This window comes from Mizuhopecten yessoensis, unplaced genomic scaffold, assembly GCF_002113885.1.
Source record: "Mizuhopecten yessoensis strain PY_sf001 unplaced genomic scaffold, ASM211388v2 scaffold716173, whole genome shotgun sequence".
Classification (NCBI taxonomy): Eukaryota; Metazoa; Mollusca; class Bivalvia; order Pectinida; family Pectinidae; genus Mizuhopecten; species Mizuhopecten yessoensis.
In genome coordinates, this window is record NW_018479984.1 from 82156 (window position 1) to 104148 (window position 21993).

Here is a 21993-nt window from a genome sequence, read left to right on the forward strand (position 1 = left end):
GGTAACGATACCTCGTGTCTAACCCTGATTTAATTATATCCACTCCGTCTTAATTAGAACCATTGAGTTTTAAAGATGCCTTCTTGCTAACTCGTCCTGACAGTCTGTGATTGCTTGAACAGTCAAAGAATGGGCAAAAATGAAATAGATAGCTATACATGGGGGAGCTACGACAAGATCTTCCTACACAAATGGGATCTTTTTACAACAAAACAATGATCATATCCTACGAGCCTATCTGTACATCTGGGAATGTTATCACTCGCGTTTGAGAGCGGTGGAACTTCAGATAATGTATACCACCTATAGTTTTCATATTCAGTCATAAATGATATTAAAAAAAATTGCATAAAATAAAAATGTCTCCCAATTACTCACAAGAAATTTCCGTACACACAATAGGAGAGGTAGAGTATTCCCAGCAAGAACTTGGTGTGTCTGCTAGCTCCCATTATCTTCTGTATCTGTAGACATTCTCAGGTCATGCGACAACCCTCTCTGGAGAACTCCGGGTGTATTAACTAACACGACTACAACACTGATTAGTGCATTTGTACAAATCCAATTCTGAATACTACAAACTATCTAACACGATATAATCATAATATCATAAGGATCCAAAAATAAAACCCGGTACAACAGTAATAGAACTGGAGTAACGCCTCGATCCCCACATGGTCCGAACTGAAACAGACAGAGGCAATCTGTTACACTGCTAACCTGTCCGTCTTTATGAAATGATCATGTTTGATTGGTTTAAACACTGACAGGTAGGCTGGTTCAAAAACGTCCTCTCGGCGTCAAATTATCATTGGAAGTCACGCTTAATTGAGCACAAGTTGCCTCCCCCTGGTGTGTATCCAACAAGATAGTGTGAGATACGCTTGGGTCCTCTGTAGTTACATTGCTGGTACCAGGCAGAGTAAACATACCTACATATCATATATCGCTCACCTCAAATGCATGTTTATCAGCCAAGTCAAGCATGCCTTTTTATTTCTGTTCGCCTTACAATGATAGTTAAAGTTAATCTAGGTCCGTCGATCTGTCACCTAAGCACTGTCAAGTAAGATATGATAGCTAGGGTATTACTCCACTCAACAGAAATATAAACAGTCGATGCCCAACAATCTTTACAGTATTTATTGCTCTCTGTGATTGCCAATACTACTTGATAATATTGGTTTCCTTTGAATATATACACATACATTGAAAGGTTATTGCAAAATGTATCCGTGGGCTATTCCAGCAACAAGCCTTTGAATACGGTAATTTTATTTGTATGTGTATTTTGTATTGTGTTCCTGTGACGTGTCCATTAGGTGTCAATGTTCAAAGTTTACTTTGTCTCATTGCTTGGGCAGTTTTAATTTGGATTAAGCCAACATATAGACAAACAAACGTATATCAGTCATCACTTTAGAACATTTGCCATATCACATTCCGTAAACGTACGTTGAGTAATTATAAAGGCTGTAGTCAGCTTTTAACTGTTTTTCTAAAACTTTCCTTCTACTTAAAATACCGTAACCGTTCACTTTGAAATATTTCATAAACGGGCCATTTTTGTTGCAATTTGGTTTATCTTTTAATTTTCCTTTTAATTATGACATGAATGTAAAATGAATACTAAAGTTAATGCTTACTGATATATATAAAATATCAAAACTTTAGTGTGTGTCATTTGTAGAATATATGTTTTTTTTACACCGTGTCTTGAATTAAAATTCAAAGTATAATCAGTTACATATATGTTCCTTAGTGCAAATCAGTATATTTCTAACAGTTATGATAGATGTTCATTAAATATTGTTACGTGTAAACTATAAACAGGCATATCATACTGTAAAAAAGGAATGCTTGTCATCCATTACATGTTCCGCTATATGTTGGATCTAGGTGCACGGGGCTAGTATTCCAGTGATATAAATCATGGCTCCTTTTACGTACAATAATCTTAAAAGTTTTCTATATTCACCTTTATTATGGTATCGAGTTTACCTAAATTACATTATCACAAAAGAAGAGAAAAAAGTCAATCAAGTCCTATTTCGACAAAAGGTTAAACAAAATATAACTAGATGATTAAGAATAAATGAGAGTATCCTATATACAATACAGTGGAAATTGCCACTGTATGTTCATTTCAATTATTCCAGAAAACAATTGTCCTTATGATCTCGTCAATAATGTGAGAAATGTCACAAACAATTTCCGATTGATCTTTATCTCAGTGTAATGATACGACTTTTTCAATATTCGAAATATAACACATGTTATCAAACTGTAGCGCCATATGTAACACTACAATGACGTCATATTGCCACAGTGAACAATGTCAATTATGGCGACATATTTTCTTTTCATTCTGTGACAAAGTGTGTTATCTAACTAAGGAAAATAAAAAAAAGGGTAAAAAAGATTTTTAAAACTCGTATCCATTCTTTCTTATGATGAAAGTCGATCAATCCATAAAAAAACGTACATGATTTAGATTTACGATGTGACTGGAAAGGGCTTTATTATCTATAATTATTTGTCATATTTATATATTGTACAGCAAATTGTCGTACATCCGCTAACAATGAAACTGTGAATCAAGGTAAAAAAGTAACTATTATAACAAAATGATTTCCTCTGTTTTCGGTCAGTCATCAGTACGATTCTGCTCTGTACTAAATACACGCTAATATTTCTAATTCAGGTTAAGACGGAGAATCTTATCCAGCTTAGATATATGACTTCTTGTGGGGTTTTTTTACGTTCTTACTATGAATCACAGATTGTTTAAGCTTTGGATTTTAGTACTGATATCAGTTATGTATATGATATATGTTGCATTATTTGCCTTTTGATGCACTGATGCAAGTTTGACCGTCAGGTTAGGTACACCGTTTGAGACGATTTATGTTGACGATTACAGGAGCATTACTTGTAAATACAAAGCGATGAGAGAAGGCGTTACACGAGATAGGAACAGTGATATGACAGGTAGGATATCGCCGTATGATTCAGAGGATTTTGGAAACATTTACAGCGTACTTGTAAGCGAATGCATCACCCCATCAAAACGAGGCGAAGGTCAGTGGACGTAAAGAAAGACCCATAAAATAAACATTTGGGACGTTGACAGAAATGTACGTCATCATTGCTCATAGACTGATGTTAAGTTACCGGAAATGTATAAAGTGACTTCACTTTTTGGAATATGATCAGTTGTACTTAATGTGTATATAATAATCATTAACAAGATTAGGTGTAATAAATACCAATATGATTAAGTATACTTAATACCAACATTGATAACGACCGGAACATTTATAGAATATTACATATTATTACAGATCTTAGTATTGAAATTATATACAATTTATTTATAATCTACGTTATTTTATTTTACTAGCTTCAATTGGTTGTAAATGTACATAATGTATACATGTATACATGTAACATTTACAACTGTCCTTGTTGTGCATCCAAAGGTTGTGTTTCACCAATCGAGGTTTAATGCTCGTTGGTTTTCGCACCTGTGGCCTCTTGATAAAGACATCAACGGACTAGTAGCTGACGAAGGTAGCCACTTTCTGAGGTCACGTGAAATGAGAAGTAATAAACAGGTGATTGAGTGATGGTGTGTATGACACTGTACGCATGGTCAAGGAAACCATTTACTGTGAATATAACCAGCCTGTAAAGCGATCCCCTTTAAATATACACACATAACTAAACTATATCGACGCTAGTGTTGATATCGTCAAGCTAGTTGACATCTCACTAATGAATTACATATCTGATGTTCAAAGTTGTGAATTCTAAAGATATCATCACACATTTTAGCGGAAAAGTATCACCCATAACAGGTTAAGGTATACTAAAAGCCTAAAGGCAAATCACTTTTTGATATATACTAGGTTCATCTCTAGATAGCAGGCTAGCGAGCAGTTATTTCGATAGAAAAGTATGTTGAAAGTATGAACATTAGTATGAAAAAGTTCACTTAAACCTCAGGACAGAATGATGACCTTTGACAACTGATTTGCAGAAAATTACACTAAAAGCAATTACTTTAACTGATCAGGTGAAATAGAAAAATTCTGTGGTGTATATATGTCAGACCTGTGGTAGATTGTGTCCATGCGTGTGGACGCTATGGTTTATTTTGTCCTTGTGTTTTGGTCCTGTGATGCGTTTTGTCCAGGTGTGTGGTAGATTTCGCACTAGTGTGTTGACCTTGTAATATGTTTTGTCCAGGTGAATGGTATATTTTGTCCTTGTGTATTGATCTAGACTGACCACTGTCTCTAGAATATTGAACTAGTAAGAAAAAGTTTAACTCAAAACATTTTGATCACTTGGATGTCTGATTATAGAGTTTTAAACTAGGGGGAGATAAGTTAGTAGTAAAATGCAGCTGCGAAAATCTTCATTAAACTTAGGGGCTGGTAGCCAGTCTAGTAATGATCACGTAATATGTTTTGTCCAGGTGTATGGTATATTTGATTCTTGTGATTTAACCCTGTGATATAATTTTGTCCAGGTGTAAGGTATATTATGTCCTTGTAAATTGATCCTGTGATATAGTTTGTCCAGGTGTAAGGTATATTATGTCCTTGTGAATTGATCCTGTGATATATTTTGTCCAGGTGTAAGGTATATTATGTCCTTGTAATTTGATCCTGTGATACATTTTGTTCAGGTGTAAGGTATATTATGTCCTTGTAAATTGATCCTGTGATACATTTTGTTCAGGTGTAAGGTATTTTATGTCCTTGTAAATTGATCCTGTGATACATTTTGTTCAGGTGTAAGGTATTTTATGTCCTTGTAAATTGATCCTGTGATACATTTTGTCCAGGTGTAAGGTATATTATGTCCGTGTAAATTGATCCTGTGATATATTTTGTCCAGGTGTAAGGGATATTATGTCCTTGTAAATTGATCCTGTGATACATTTTGTTCAGGTGTAAGGTATTTTATGTCCTTGTAAATTGATCCTGTGATATCTTTTGTCCAGGAGTAAGGTATATCATGTCTTTGTAAATTGATCCTGTGATATATTTTGTCCAGATGTAAGGTATATTATGTCCTTGTAAATTGAACCTGTGATATATTTTGTCCAGGTGTAAGGAATATTATGTCCTTGTAAATTGATCCTGTGACATATTTTGTCCAGGTGTAAGGAATATTATGTCCTTGTAATTTGATCCTGTGATACATTTTGTCCAGGTGTAAGGTATATTATGTCCGTGTAAATTGATCCTGTGATATATTTTGTCCCGGTGTAAGGTATATTATGTCCTTGTAAATTGAACCTGTGATATATTTTGTCCAGGTGTAAGGAATATTATGTCCTTGTAAATTGATCCTGTGATCTATTTTGTCCCGGTGTAAGGTATATTATGTCCTTGTAAATTGAACCTGTGATATATTTTGTCCAGGTGTAAGGCATATTATGTCCTTGTAAATTGATCCTGTGATATAGTTTGTCCAGGTGTAAGGTATATTATGTCCTTGCAAATTTTTCCTGTGATATATTTTGTCCAGGTGTAAGGCATATTATGTCCTTGTAAATTGATCCTGTGATCTATTTTGTCCCGGTGTAAGGTATATTATGTCCTTGTAAATTAATCCTGTGATATATTTTGTCCAGGTGTAAGGAATATTATGTCCTTGTAATTTGATCCTGTGATACATTTTGTCCAGGTGTAAGGTATATTATGTCCGTGTAAATTGATCCTGTGATATATTTTGTCCAGGGGTAAGGTATATTATGTCCTTGTAAATTGAACCTGTGATATATTTTGTCCAGGTGTAAGGTATATTATGTCCTTGTAAACTGATCCTGTGATATATTTTGTCCAGGTGTATGGTATATTTAACTCTTGTTAGTTAACCCTGTGATACATTTTGTCCTTGTGATTTGACCCTGTGTATTTTATCCTTGTGTTTTGACCATGTGATACACCTAGTCCAGGTGTATGGTATATTTTATCCTTGTGTTTTGACCCTGACATATATTTTGCCATTTTATATTAATCCTGTGCTATATTTTGTACAGTTGTGTGGTATATGTTTCCCTTGTGTTTTGACTCTGAAATATATTTTACCTTTGTGTGTTGACCATGTGGTCTTTTTCCATGTAGGTAGATGATATGCTGTGTTATATTTTGTCCTTTTGTAGTGATATTGTGGATTGTTATTGTTTTCATTGTACTTTTTCCTTGATAAATTTTCACTTACTTATATATAAAAGACACCTCACGAAGAGAAAATAAATCGTTTATAAAATATGAGGTTACATAAATCATTACAGAGTGTGATTGACATGATATACCTAGACTCTACAGATTACTTTCATACTTATGTTTTCTTAATTAAATTTTGGGAAGTTCAGAATATTGATAGGTAAAATATCGTGTATTTTTGTTAAAATATCATTCGAATACAAATAATTTACAAGACGGTAGAATGTCTAAAGCTATGAATATGAGTTGATTTGAAGCTATATTTCAATTTCATGGCAAATAAAACTGTGTAACTGAATGTACGGCATAAGACTGACGTAGTTTATACAACCTTGTCGCCTCTAACATAATAATTTCCATAGACTGTTCTTCGTGTCCGCATTAAATTTCAAAGCAAATCCAATGTACATGTTGGCAAGCTATGAAACGCCAAGTGGTGTAAGTGGTCTTTCAGGTTTTTTTAAAATCCAAGACGTTGAACATAACACAAGCATGAATTTTTTCACCTGACTTCACTGGTTGATTTGGGGTTTATTGAGCGCTGTCACAAAGGGTCTGGTGGTAAAGAGGGGACCTGATGTCTCTACAACTCTACACTCATCGGGACAAGATCAAAGGAGCCCGGCTCGGGTTGTACCGCCCACAGTGGCACGCTAGCCCTACATCAAGGTATAGAGAAAGGCTGGCTCCCAAACAAGTTATAGGCAAGGTAGATACGTATTTATACACGTTATTCCTGCATCAAGGTATAGAGTAGGGCTGGTTCCAAAACAAGGTATAGAAAAGGGCTTGTTCCAAAACAAGGTATCGGCAAGGCAGATACGGATTTATACACGTTATTTCTGCATCAAGGTATAGAGTAGGGCTGGTTCCCAAACAAAGTATAGGCAAGTCATATACGGATTAATACACGTATTACAAATAAAACCAACGTGTGGAAATAAGGAACTGTTTTATACTGCAATTTTTATAACGAGTATAGTTACACAGTTATAAACTGTAACTATGTTATAACGAATAAATCTTACATGGACTTATACTGTAATTGTTTTATCACAAAAAAATCGTATTCGGTTTTATACTGCAATTTCTATTACGAACAGATCGTTCACAGTTTAAAGGTGTTATTGATTTATTATTAAAAGATCTTACGCGGTTTTTTACTGTTATTGGTTTATTACAAATAGATCTTACACGGTTTTATACTTTTATTGGTTTATTACAAATAGATCTTTCCCCGTTTTTTACTGTCATTGGTTTATTACAAATAGATCTTACTCGGTTTTATATTGTCATTGGTTTATTACAAATAGATCTTACTCGGTTTTATATTGTCATTGGTTTATTACAAATAGATCTTACACGGTGTTATACTGTCATTGGTTTATTACTAATAGATCTTTCACCGTTTTTTACTGTCATTGGTTTATTACAAATAGATCTTATACGGTTTTATATTGTCCTTGGTTTATTACAAATAGATCTTACACCGTTTTATATTGTTATTGGTTTATTACAAACAGATCTTACGCGGTTTTATACTGTTATTGGTTTATTACAAATAGATCTTACGCGGTGTGATACTGTTATTGGTTTATTACAAATAGATCTTTCACCGTTTTATACTGTCATTGGTTTATTACAAATAGATCTTATACGGTTTTATATTGTCCTTGGTTTATTACAAATATATCTTACACGGTTTTATATTGTCATTGATTTATAACAAATAGATCTTTCACGGTTTTATATTGTCATTGGTTTATTACAAATAGATCTTATACGGTTTTATATTGTCCTTGGTTTATTACAACTAGATCTTACACGGTTTTATATTGTTATTGGTTTTTTACAAATAGATCTTGCACGGTTTTATATTGTCCTTGGTTTATTACAAATATATCTTACACGGTTTTATATTGTTATTGGTTTTTTACAAATAGATCTTGCACGGTTTTATATTTTTATTGGTTTATTACAAATAGATCTTGCATGGTTTTATATTGTTATTGGTTTATTACAAACAGATCTTACGCGGATTTATACTGTTATTGGTTTATTATTAAAAGATCTTACGCGTTTTTTTACTGTTATTGGTTTATTACAAATAGATCTTACACGCTGTTATACTGTCATTGGTTTATTACTAATAGATCTTTCACCGTTTTTTACTGTCATTGGTTTATTACAAGTAGATCTTACGCGGTTTTATATTGTCATTGGTTTATTTGAAATAGATCTTACATCGTTTTATATTGTCCTTGGTTTATTACAAATATATCTTACACGGTTTTATATTGTCATTGGTTTATTACAAATAGATCCTACACGGTTTTATATTGTCATGGGTTTATTACAAATAGATCTTACACGGTGTTATACTGTCATTGGTTTATTACAAATAGATCTTACACGGTTTTATATTGTTATTGGTTTATTACAAATATATCTTACGCAGTTTTATACTGTTATTGGTTCATTACAAATAGATCTTACGCGGTTTTATACTGTTATTGTTTTATTACAAATAGATCTTACATCGTTTTATATTGTTATTGTTTTATTACAAATAGATATTACATGGTTGAATGCTGCTATAGTTATATTACACCATAGTCTTCAACAGTTCAATAGTGAAGATATGTTTTTCTGGGCATACGTTTCACGCAGTTCCTTAACATAAAGTTTTATTATAACCAGATCTCTCACGTTTTGTTCTGTTAATGTTTTTAATTAACAAATATCTCACGGTTTTGTAATGTTAAGTGTTTATTAGATAGTTCATATCTTATAATGTTAATAGTAAAAAAAAAAAAAATCTCACATGGTTTTATTTTAACAAACAGTTTTCAGTTAGCCTAGATCTCAAACGGCTTTATAATGTTAATTTCTTCTATCACGTCTTAAGTTGTTTTCTTAATTATACATCTTATCAAATTTATTTCTAAATCAGCTGGGCTTTTATTAGAAATTAAACACGATATAATACTGGGCGGATTGGTCGAGTGGTTAACACTCTGGCATTCAACGAAGCCGGCCGGGGTTCGATCCCCGAAGTCGGCGTACGCATGGATATTCAGAGATTGTTTTTCTCCTGCCCACACAAATCCAACAACCCAAGTGGAGTATAAATTAGTCTGGGGCGGATGTTGCGGTATCTGTGCTGTAGCATTCAAGTGTGTTGGCACTATAGATGATGCCGTTGGAAGCTCAGTCCCACAACAAACAGAACAAATTACATCTCCAGCACACACACAGGCATACGCACATAGGGAAATATCAGCCGAATGACATAGGACTAGTAGTTAACGCCTGATACGGCAGCTCCTGCGAAGTCCTCAAAAATTGTATTGATTAATGTATATAAGTGTATTAATTGTATATATATATATGTATTGTTAAGTGCTTTAGAGTGGCTTATGTTAGCTAGATAGGGCGCTATATCAAATGTTTTGTAATAATGTAAAAGTGTGTTGAAAAGTCTAGATCGCACACAATCTCCTTAGTGTAAATGTACGTTATTAGGCCTTGATCTGATATTTTTTAATACTAAAGTGTTTAATTGTGCTTTTATCATTTAAGGGCTAATTATTATTATTCAAATATCATCATTCAGATTCTATGCTGTAAACATATATCCGCACAACATGGAATTGGGTTTTTTTTGTATCGAAAGAATCAAGTTTACACCAGAGCAAAGACAAACATGCATACCATGTAAAATGACTCACCAAGGCCTTTCATGAACCTTAAATCTGACAAATATATCATATCTAGTCACTCATCAAGAAACTTAACACTGACAAATATATCACATCTAGCCACTCTTCAAGAAACATAACACTGACAACGAAACATAACACTGACAAATATATCATATCTAGTCACTCATCAAGAAACATAACACTGACAACGAAACATAACACTGACAAATATATCACATCTAGCCACTCTTCAAGAAACATAACACTGACAACGAAACATAACACTGACAAATATATCACATCTAGCTACTCTTCAAGAAACATAACACTGACAAATATCATATCTTTTCACTCATCAAGAAACTTAACACAGACAAATATATAATATCTAGTCACTCATTAAGAAACTTAACACATACAAATATATAATATCTAGTCACTCATTAAGAAACTTAATACTGACAAATGTATGATATCCAGTCACTCATTAAGACTAAGCATGAACTTTACCACAAATATAGTACATACAATAAGTCACTTAATTTATGAATGAGCTTAAATTCCCGATACTAAATAATAGTTCGTTAGTATGTTTTGTTGTACATGTAAAACGCCGAGATAGAAATCGTTTTCAATTGACACATGTTTCTTTGTGAAAGTTATATGACTTGACAAATAGATCCTACATAAGGTATGAATCAAAAATCGAGAACAGACAAGTGTTAAACAATGTTAATATACAGGACATACATAAACGTAAAAAAATACTTCTGTATAAAAACTGAAAAAACGTAACATAATTAATGTGCAAAATATAGATCTACGTACACAAGAGTTCAATCAGGAAAAGTACATATACTATACATTAACAAAAATACGTTAAACGTGATAATCAATCTGATGTGAAACATACATTAATCTGACGTGAAAGATATAAACGCGTGCATTAAACATACGTTAAATATAAATTCTGCATCAAACGTGAAACAAACATGGTTACACCGACATATTAAGGCGAAACATACATCAAAGATGCGTCAAAAGTACATTTTACATCAAATACGAAACATACATGATGAACTTAGAAAACATAATCAAACATTCGCTATACTTGAATCACGTATCAAACGTGATACAAACGTATCAATCAAAAGTGAAAAAAATGCATCCAAGATGCCAAAAATAGAAATCTGGTATCTGGGTATTTGAATTCACCGAGTTAAAATACGTGCATTTACGGCTTCGTTTGAGACAAAATGGGACTTCGAGAGAAATACCTATAAAATACTCTCAGGCTGGTACATTGTAGGACTGTTGGTGGTGAGACCGCGGAAGTTTTACTGTTTTCTCGATATCCGACTTAAATACATTGCCGATATGCCAAAGATGGTAAATATGTAATACAATTGTCTTCGGTATAATTTGAGATAACAGTTGTGTACCTCATATTTTTCTGTCATTATAAACACATCGTGCAATAACCAAATATATTATAAAAAATAAAAACTTTATGGTTGGTAATCAATTTGAGCATTTTAGTTCGCTATATTCGCGGTCACCAAGGACAGCACGATTTGTACCTGGCAATGTTGCGTGAAATAATCCTTGCGAACTATTTCTTATTGGGACAACCGCGAAATATTAAACCCGCGAAATAAAACAACTACACAGTAACACAATTATAACTTTTGCTGATAGAACGTCAGCTGGAAAAGTTTTCGTGTGTACCTGCTTCACCAAGAACATCGTTACTTTTCTTATTAATGCTTGTTATATCTTAACCAGAACAGGTACCAAAACATATGTTCGGAATAAAACTCATGTAGTAGATATAATGAGAATTTATTGATAAAAACGCTTTACCGAGGCAGTGTGACCCAAATTATTTTTTGTTCCATTTTGTTCCAATCAACCTACTCTGTCTACTCAACAGCTTCAAAGAGCGTTTAATGTAAATAACACCCGGCGTTATAATGATTTTGATGATATAACTGCTTTCCTTAAGTTATTGGATCACCCGTCTAATATTAGGAAACTGATGTTCAGGCACAAAATACCGATCTTCCACAACAGATAAAACTAAATTGGCAATATACAAATTGACATTTCTTTGTTCTTAATATTATACAACGAATTAACATTAAACTGCAATTCCATGCTTTTCGGTTTAAATCAAATTCTTTTTGCGAAATAGCGAGTTATTTTCCAGTAGTATATACAGAGATAGACATCCAAACAGTTTTCTAAAAACGTATTTCGTTTTTATTCGTGACAATAAATTGCAACACATTAGCGTTCCAAATGGAATATCTAATTATGTCAACAGAACTTTGATTTTCTTTCTAATGTATTTTTTTCAAACAGTTGCTACACTAACTTAATATACTAAAATAAAATAATTATCTAAGATTGAATCACTGCAAATAAAATTCTTCATATAGTTTCTAAACGTCATTATGAATAATAAAAACAAGTTTAATGGTCGTCATCATGATTTTTACCATTTTTCCTGTACGATATAGATGTCTTCGTTTTTGCTATGATCGTTACAGTTTCTGTAGTTTCCTATTTACTTTCCTGGTTCTTTTTGAGACCGTTACGTCACTATGTTTTTTTGTCCTAGGATCACAAGACGTTTATCCTTCACGAATACATGGTCGTGTTGCCGTGAACTTTCCAAAGATATCTGTAAAAATATTTGCTTTGTTGGACACTTCGCCAAAATTTCATCATTTTTGAGGTCGAATTTAGGTTCTGATTACACTTCGCTTTTCTCTTGCTTTCTTCAGATAAAATAATTTCCTGTCAAAAGATCAAGACGGCATTTCAAATAAAAGATTTTGTCTGCGTTACAAGCTGCATATCTCAAAATTTTCTCTCGTTCCTTTTGTGTTGGTGCCACGCTATTTTCGATTGTAATATCGTTTTTCGTTTCGACTTGACCACATTGTCTTACTCCCATCGAATCCTTACAACGGTATACATCATGACCAGTTTCAAATCTTCTCTCTTGACAGGTTAATAAGTTAATTTTGCGAGACGCTTTGCACATATCAGGTAATTGGCAGTTAGACGTTATCTGTCCACCCAAAAGGTATCGTCAATACCTCCTCCTCCATCACAGACCAGACAATCCAGGTCACGTCCCCCGTCATCCCCCGAGTGCTCATAATCCAGATCGGTACAAATCAAGATGAAAGAACATGTCGTGGACTGTCTACACTCATTTTAAGTCGACATGTACAAATATTTTCTCGACCCCCTTCTTAGGAATCCTCAGATGTGACACACATCAAACAGTGTTAGCGGTGGACTTTCACATCATATTTTACATATTTGGAGTATTTTCTCAGTGAGACCATAACAGGAATTATGTACACAGGTAGGTATAAACAATTGTGTTTGTGATGAACAGGTGAGGAATGCCGGTGTTACACAGGTATTACATTGGATGTGTCATATATACATATGGAGATTAAATATAATGTCATATAGGTTATACCTTACAAATCAATACGCAGTTTTATTATCGATACATCATTATGTGGTGTCATAAATTTTGAAAGTGACACAGACTTCAGGATAAACACTACCAGAAACATATGCATTTAATTGTGTCATATTTATTACCCTTAAACGAAATTTTAATTTATTTAGAATTACATGAAATAAAAATGATAAAAGTAATATGTGATATAGAGTACAGACAGTTATATTTCAGACCAGCTATGCACATTTGTTTTATGTGACAGGAAATGCCGCTGCATCCTAAGGTATACGCAATAGCAACAACTTAAGTAGATACAGACTAGTGGGATTTCTGGGGGGTGGGGCTGCATCAGGTTCAATGAGCCTTTCAGGAGGAAATGACAAATTAAGTATCTAGACTTGTGTTTCAATGGTTAGAAAAAAGAAATAAGACATTTCTGAAGTATCTTTTGCAAGTAATAATCTTAAATATGCAATTCAAAGACTGCCATTACAGAATTAAATAACAAATATATTTAATAGGCATGCAAATAAATTAACATTATATCTTAAACAGTTAAGATACATGCATGTACCTATGTTCTAACGGGCAAGCAATGTGATTGGTCAGTAATACGCGAAATGCCTACCTATCAATTCAATTTTATAACAATCAGTAAATCAATGTTCAATGTTTAAGTTTCCAGCCTCAGTCCTGTAGTCAAATGATAACGGGACCTTAAACACTCACATTTTATCTCAAAGATAACAGGGTGAATAGTTGTCTATGGGCGTTAGCGTTGTTGACAATATGCCTTAATAAAGGGAAATGTTCGGCTGCTAACATCAAACCCCTAATAGAAAACAACCTAAGCAAAAACCTTCCGCTACCTTATTCAGGCTCACAACAACCGAAGCAAAAACCTTCCGCTACCTTATTCAGGCTCGCAACAACTGAAGCAAAAACCTTCCGCTACCTTATTCAGGCTCGCAACAAGCGAAGCAAAATTCTTTTGCTACCTTATTCAGGCTCGCAACAAGCGAAGCAAAAACCTTTCGCTACCTTATTCAGGCTCGCAAAAACCGAAGCAAAAACCTTCCGCTGCCTTATTCAGGCTCGCAACAAGCGAAGCAAAAACCTTCCGCTACCTTATTCAGGCTCGCAACAACCGAAGCAAAAACCTTCCGCTACCTTATTCAGACCCGCAACAACAGAAGCAAAAACCTTCCGCTACCTTATTCAGGCTCACAACAATCGAAGCAAAAACATCCCGCTACCTTATTCAGGCTCGCAACAAGCGAAGCAAAAACCTTTTGCTACCTTATTCAGGCTCGCAACAACCGAAGCAAAAACCTTCCGCTACCTTATTCAGACTCGCAACAACAGAAGCAAAAACCTTCCGCTACCTTATTCAGGCTCACAACAACCGAAGCAAAAACCTTTCGCTACCTTATTCAGGCTTGCAACAAGCGAAGCAAAAACCTTCCGCTACATTATTCAGGCTGGCAACAACAGAAGTAAAAACCTTCCGTTACCTTATTCAGGCTCGCAACAACCGAAGCAAAAACCTTTCGCTACCTTATTCAGGCTCGCAACAAGCGAAGCAAAAATCTTTCGCTACCTTGTCTCGGCTCGCAATTCTTTATTGTAAGAAATTATAAAAGACCTCCTATCTGAACCCTGTAAGACCATTAATATGATGGGTAATAACTTGTAGTGCTGGCCTATCGGTGATGGATCATGCGTATGATTCCACACTTGTTTCTGATTTTATTTATATCTTTTCTTGTTGATATTAACTCAGCCTTGTTACCTTCTAAGGAGGTTGAACTCTCACAGCTATTATAATCCTTTTAAGACAGTTCCATGTTAAGTGGCGGTAGACGATACTAACAAGGAATTCAGGAAATAACGTGTATTTAAATTTATATATACTTCATGAAAATATTTATGTGATAACTGGTGACAACTAATAAAAATAAGCCAAGTACTTGCACAATCCTCATTCCCTGATGATGCAAGGTTTGATCGAAACGACCTATTCACATCAATTTTATCAGGTGTGTACTTAGACACTCGAAAACACATTCTGCAATTCCACTACGCTAACAGGGATGCTAAAAAATATGTCAGGACAGTTGGCAGACATCATAAATATTAGAGTATAATGTTGTGTTAAGCATTAACGGTTGTCAAATGTACGCCGACCGCACTCCCATGTCTATCATACATATCACTACCATACATATAACTACCATACATATCACTACCATCCATATCACTAACATACATATCACTACCATCCATATCACTAACATACATATCACTACCATCCATATCACTACCATACATATCAACATATCACTATCATACATATCACTACCATACATATAACCACCATACTCAAATGTACCCCGACCGCACTCCCATGTCTATCATACATATCACCACCATACCTATAACTACCATACATATCACTACCATACATATAACTACCATACATATCACTTCCATCCATATAACTACCATCCATATAACTACCATACATATCACTACCATACATTTCACTACCATCCATATCACTACCATACATATCACTACCATACATATCACTACCATACATATCACTACTATACATATCACTGTCATACATATCACTACCATGCATATCACTACCATCCATATAGCTACCATCCATATCACTCCCATACTTATCACTACCATACATATCACTACCATACATATCACTACCATCTATATCACTGCCATACAGATCACTACCATCCATATCACTACCATACATATCACCATCATACATATCACTACCATACATATCACTACCATACATATCACTATCATACATATCACCACCATACATATCACTACCATACATATCACCACCATACACATCACTACCATCCATATAACTACCATACATATCATTACCATCCATATAACTACCATATATATCACTTTCATACATAGCACCACCAAACATATAACTACCATACATATCACCACCATACATATCACGACCATACATAGCACCACCATACATACCACTACCATACATATCACTACCATCCATATCACTAACATACATATCACTACCATACATATCACTACCATACATATCACTACCATACATATCACTACCATACATATCACCACCATACATATCACTACCATAAATATCACTACCATACATATCACTACCATCCATATCACTAACATCCATATCACTAACATACATATCATTACCATACATATCACTACCATACATATCACTCCCATACATATCACCACCATACATATCACTACCATACATATCACCACCATACATATCACTACCATACATATCAATACCATATATATCACTACCATAAATATCACTACCATACATATCACTACCATCCATATCACTAACATCCATATCACTAACATCCATATCACTAACATACATATCAATACCATACATATCACTACCATACATATCACTACCATCCATATCACTACCATACATGTCACCACCATACATATCACTACCATACATATCACCACCATCCATATCACTACCATACATATCACTACCATACATATCACTACCATACATATCACCACCATACATATCACTACCATACATATCACTACCATCCATATAACTACCATATATATCACCACCATACATAGCACTACCATACATATCACCACCATACATATCACTACCATACATATAACCACCATACATATCACTACCATACAAAACACTACCATACATATCACTACCATACATATCATTACCATCCATATCACTACCATACATATCACTACCCTACAGATCACTACCATACATATCAGTACCATCCATATCACTACCATCCATATCACCACCATACATATCACTACAATACATATCATTACCATCCATATAACTACCATATATATCACCACCATACATATCACTACCACACATATCACTACCATACATATCACTACCATACATATCATTAACATCCATATCACTACCATACATATCACTACCATACATATCACTACCCATACATATCACTATCATACATACCACTACCACACATATCACTACCATACATATCACCACCATACATATCACTACCATACATATCACTATCATACATACCACTACCACACATATCACTACCATACATATCACTACCATACATATAACTACCATACATATCACTACCATACATATCAGTACCATCCATATCATTACCATACATATCACCGCCATACGTATCACTACCATACATATCACCACCATCCATATCACTACCATACATATCACCACCATACACATCACTACCATCCATATAACTACCATACATATCACTATCATACATATCACCACCATACATATCACTACCACACATATCACTACCATACATATCACTACCATACATACCACTACCACACATATCACTACCCTACATATATCACTACCATACATATCACTACCATCCATATCCACCATCATACATATCACTACCATACATATCACCACCATACACATCACTACCATCCATATAACTACCATACATATCACTACCATACATATCATTACCATCCATATCACTACCATACATATCACTACCATACATGTCACCACCATACATATCACTACCATACATATCATTACCATCCATATCACCACCATCCATATAACTACCATACATATCACCACCATACATATCAATACCATACATATCAGTACCATACATATCACTACCATACATATCACCACCATACATATACATATCACTACCATACATATCACTACCATCCGTATCACTACCATTCACTATCACTTCCTCACATAACGTCTAGTAGATACATATCACTACCATACATATCACTACCATCCGTATCACTACCATTCACTATCACTTCCTCACATAACGTCTAGTAGATACATATCACTACCATACATATCACTACCATCTATATCACTATCATACATATCACTACCATATATCACTACCATACATATCACTACCATCCATATCACCACCATACATATCATTACTATCCATATCATTACCATACATATCACTACCATACATGTCACTACCATACATATCACTACCATACATATAACCACCATACATGTCACTCCCATACATATCACTACCATACATATAACTACCATCCATATAACTACCATACATATCACTATCATACATATCACCACCATACATATCACTACCATACATACCACTATCATACATACCACTACCACACATATCCCTACCATACATATCACTACCATACATATCACAACCATTCATATCACTACCATACATATCATTACCATCCATTTCACTACAATACATATAACTATCATACATATCACTACCATACATATCAGTACCATACATATCACTACCATACATATCACCCATCCATATCACTAACATACATATCATTACCATACATATCACTACCATACATATCACTACCATACATGTCACTACCATACATATCACTACCATACATATCATTAACATCCATATCACTACCATACATATCACTACCATACATACCAATACCATCCAAATCACACCCATAAATATAACTATCATACATATCACTACCATACATATCACTACCACACATATCACTACCATACATATCCCTACCATACATATCACTACCATCCGTATCACTACCATTCACTATCACTTCCTCACATAACGTCTAGTAGATACATATCACTACCATACATATCACTACCACCATCCATATCACTACCATACATATCACCACCATACATATCACTACCATACATATCACTACCATCCATATCACCACCATACATATCATTACTATCCATATCATTACCATACATATCACTACCATCCATATCACTAACATACATATCACTACCATTCACTATCACTTCCTCACATAACGTCTAGTAGTAAGTACGGTGTATCTGATATATCCCACGGGCTATATTGTAGCTGGAAAGTGGTTTACTTCCCGGATAGGAAGCATAACTTCATCCCCTAAAATGACAGTGCTTGATGCGTTTGAGCCTGCTCCCTGCTTGTGTTAACTATAGATCGTAACCTTTTATTGGTCTGAAAATTCATTGCTCAGTGGGTCATCAATTATAAACCGGTCGTGTATTTTGTAATGTCTTTGTGGTTGAAATATGATGTTTTGACCGACAAATAAGGTGGGGGTGTATTTCCTATCGACACAAGTTTTCCGGTTTTGTTTAGATTTATAAAATGACACCGGTTTTCCCGTTTTGTATAGATTTATGCATCTATTTACATTTTATTTTAGGAGAGGGTGTCAGATAAAAAAAAATAGAAAGAAGAAACCGTGTTGTTTTATAGCATTTTAAGCATTTTAGTACGGGAGGCGAAAATAAGAAAAAACATATTACGGTATAAAAAGTTGTGATAACTTAATGTATTGGAAAAAGCTCTCCTTTTCTAGAGTGTACTTCACACCTTTGCATGGTCGTAATTAAGCAACGATACGACCAGCAATTTTATATGGTCCTTTGACCAATTTCTACTTAGCACCTAGAATATCTCTTAGTGTTAAACAATCATACAACCTCACACCTTTGTCTGTGATAAGTGTACGAGTTTGTTCTTGTATTTCTATTTCATTTGAAACCATCCAAAAAAACTTTCAACTATTTGCATAATATTATTTACCTTTCAAATTCACTATCAATTAATCAAATTAGTTCAATAATTCGATTCAGTAAGAGATATCGGTTGCCGGAAATCTTTTAGAAATGAGATATTCGTCACAGGAATGTAGCATATAACTTTAACTTGTGAGCAGATATGCTTATCGGCAAGCTGTCAGCTTGTAAACTGCCCCGAACAACCCCATGCCACCGTATGATATAGTTTTACGCAAAATGATTTTATAAGGTTTTGGAAATCCATATCACCACCACCAAATACATTTAGATTTTTTTTTATTTTACCAAATTTCACCTTTTTATCGTCTGATCATATTACGTTTATAATTATCGTTCGAATTTAATCCTTTTCGGCAGGAATCACAACTTTCTGAAGTACAATAAAGTTTTTAAAAAAGTGTAATTCCATAACATTATCACATTGGACACCGTGAGTATAGTATTAGTTAACTTTCACTGGGGTATGATCAGATTGATAGGAACTATGAGATGTGTAGCCCCGTGGAGAGTATAATTACCGCCTTATCTTACAACACCTCCCTCAAATACCATTCGCCACATTAAACACGCTATTTCAAAATTCTAAGACGCACTGAGCTATCTTTGAACTAAGTTTTAATTTCTTTCGTAACTAATAATTAGTATGTGTGTGTGGTTAGCATCAATACGTCTGGATCCGTGTCCTGTTGAGTCAACACGCTATTACAGATTTAGACATAACAGCATTAAACAAGATCTACTCAAAAATCAAAGGTGTCCCTTCTATACTCACACCTTTATATTACGGTGAAGGATAAGGCGTCCGGCCGATTTCCTTTGTACACCGGTATTTAACGGTGATATATGTATATATTAGTGATATTTTATTATACAAGCCTTACTTAAGGTATCACGCCATTCGTTTTACCTAAAGAGAGACCGAAATGTTTACAAAACCTTCTCAATGAAACGAACACTCATCAAATAAATGCTATGTCATACATTTATTGGCGGTTACTACATATATAACAGTTCTTTCATTTCTATACGTTGCAATGCTTGTTTTAAAATATGGCATAACGCGCTGAACGGTATATTATCTCATTTCTATAAATACTAGTAGTTTACTAAATGTTGCTTTGTGGCATGTCATACAAATTCAAGGATGACGTGTTCTTAAGTGTTTGTAAAACATAAGTGTTAATGAATCGATGAATTAACACTTTCTGTCACTTTGATTAGTTAAAACTCTGTACTACGGTACCGGTCAGGTTCTCCTATACAGATATTAATCCGAGTCGTAACGAATGTTTACGTTTACAAGTAATTAGCAGGATCAGTAGTAAATATTTGATCAATTGAATTCTTTTGGTTGCAGAGCTGTAAACAAAGCCTCGTAAGTTTTACAGAATTATCAGCTCGAACCCATTCACCCCTGCAGGTCAGGTCGGGGCTTCAGGTTCAGCAATGAAGGGAATGGCAACAACTGGTTCACTCGTTGTCAGTATAATGTGACCGGGCGGAATGCTGTGCTGGGTGCCTTCGGTATGGCATTTCAGTGAGATAGCACTATAATGTCGGCATCAGATCCGCGCTATCATATGGAGGCGCGTCTTTAAATGACCTTAGATGTTAAGAGGACGTTAAACAAAATAAAACCAAACCATGTAACTAATTCCTACGCGGCTTGAATCGTTGTTTGTAAAACCACGATATTGATCACTCAACGATGTCGTTCATATTATAATAGACCAAAGTTCCACAAAACGTTGCCGTCGTTAATCATGCTTATCTAATTCTCATAAGTTCAATTTCTAAAATTCCAAAAAGAAACGCTTGTTTAATGTCGTTTTTGAATAAACATGTTTAATCATAGTCAATCGTCGG

General features: G+C 34.4%; 1 protein-coding gene across 3 annotated transcripts in view; it reads right to left on the reverse strand.

Annotated features, from left to right (window-relative positions):
• The window catches only part of LOC110441939 (protein Wnt-7b-like), a 105409-nt gene that overhangs the window by 37426 nt on the left and 45990 nt on the right, over positions 1-21993 (reverse strand). Inside the window, exon 1 of one of the 3 annotated variants that reach the window (XM_021485255.1) lies at positions 379-701. The exons of the other annotated variants lie outside the window; for them this stretch is intronic. Within the exon in view, the coding sequence (XP_021340930.1) occupies positions 379-452 (74 nt within the window). The 5' untranslated portion in view covers positions 453-701. Of the gene's footprint in view, positions 1-378; positions 702-21993 lie in introns of those variants that run through there. 3 annotated transcript variants of the gene reach the window in all.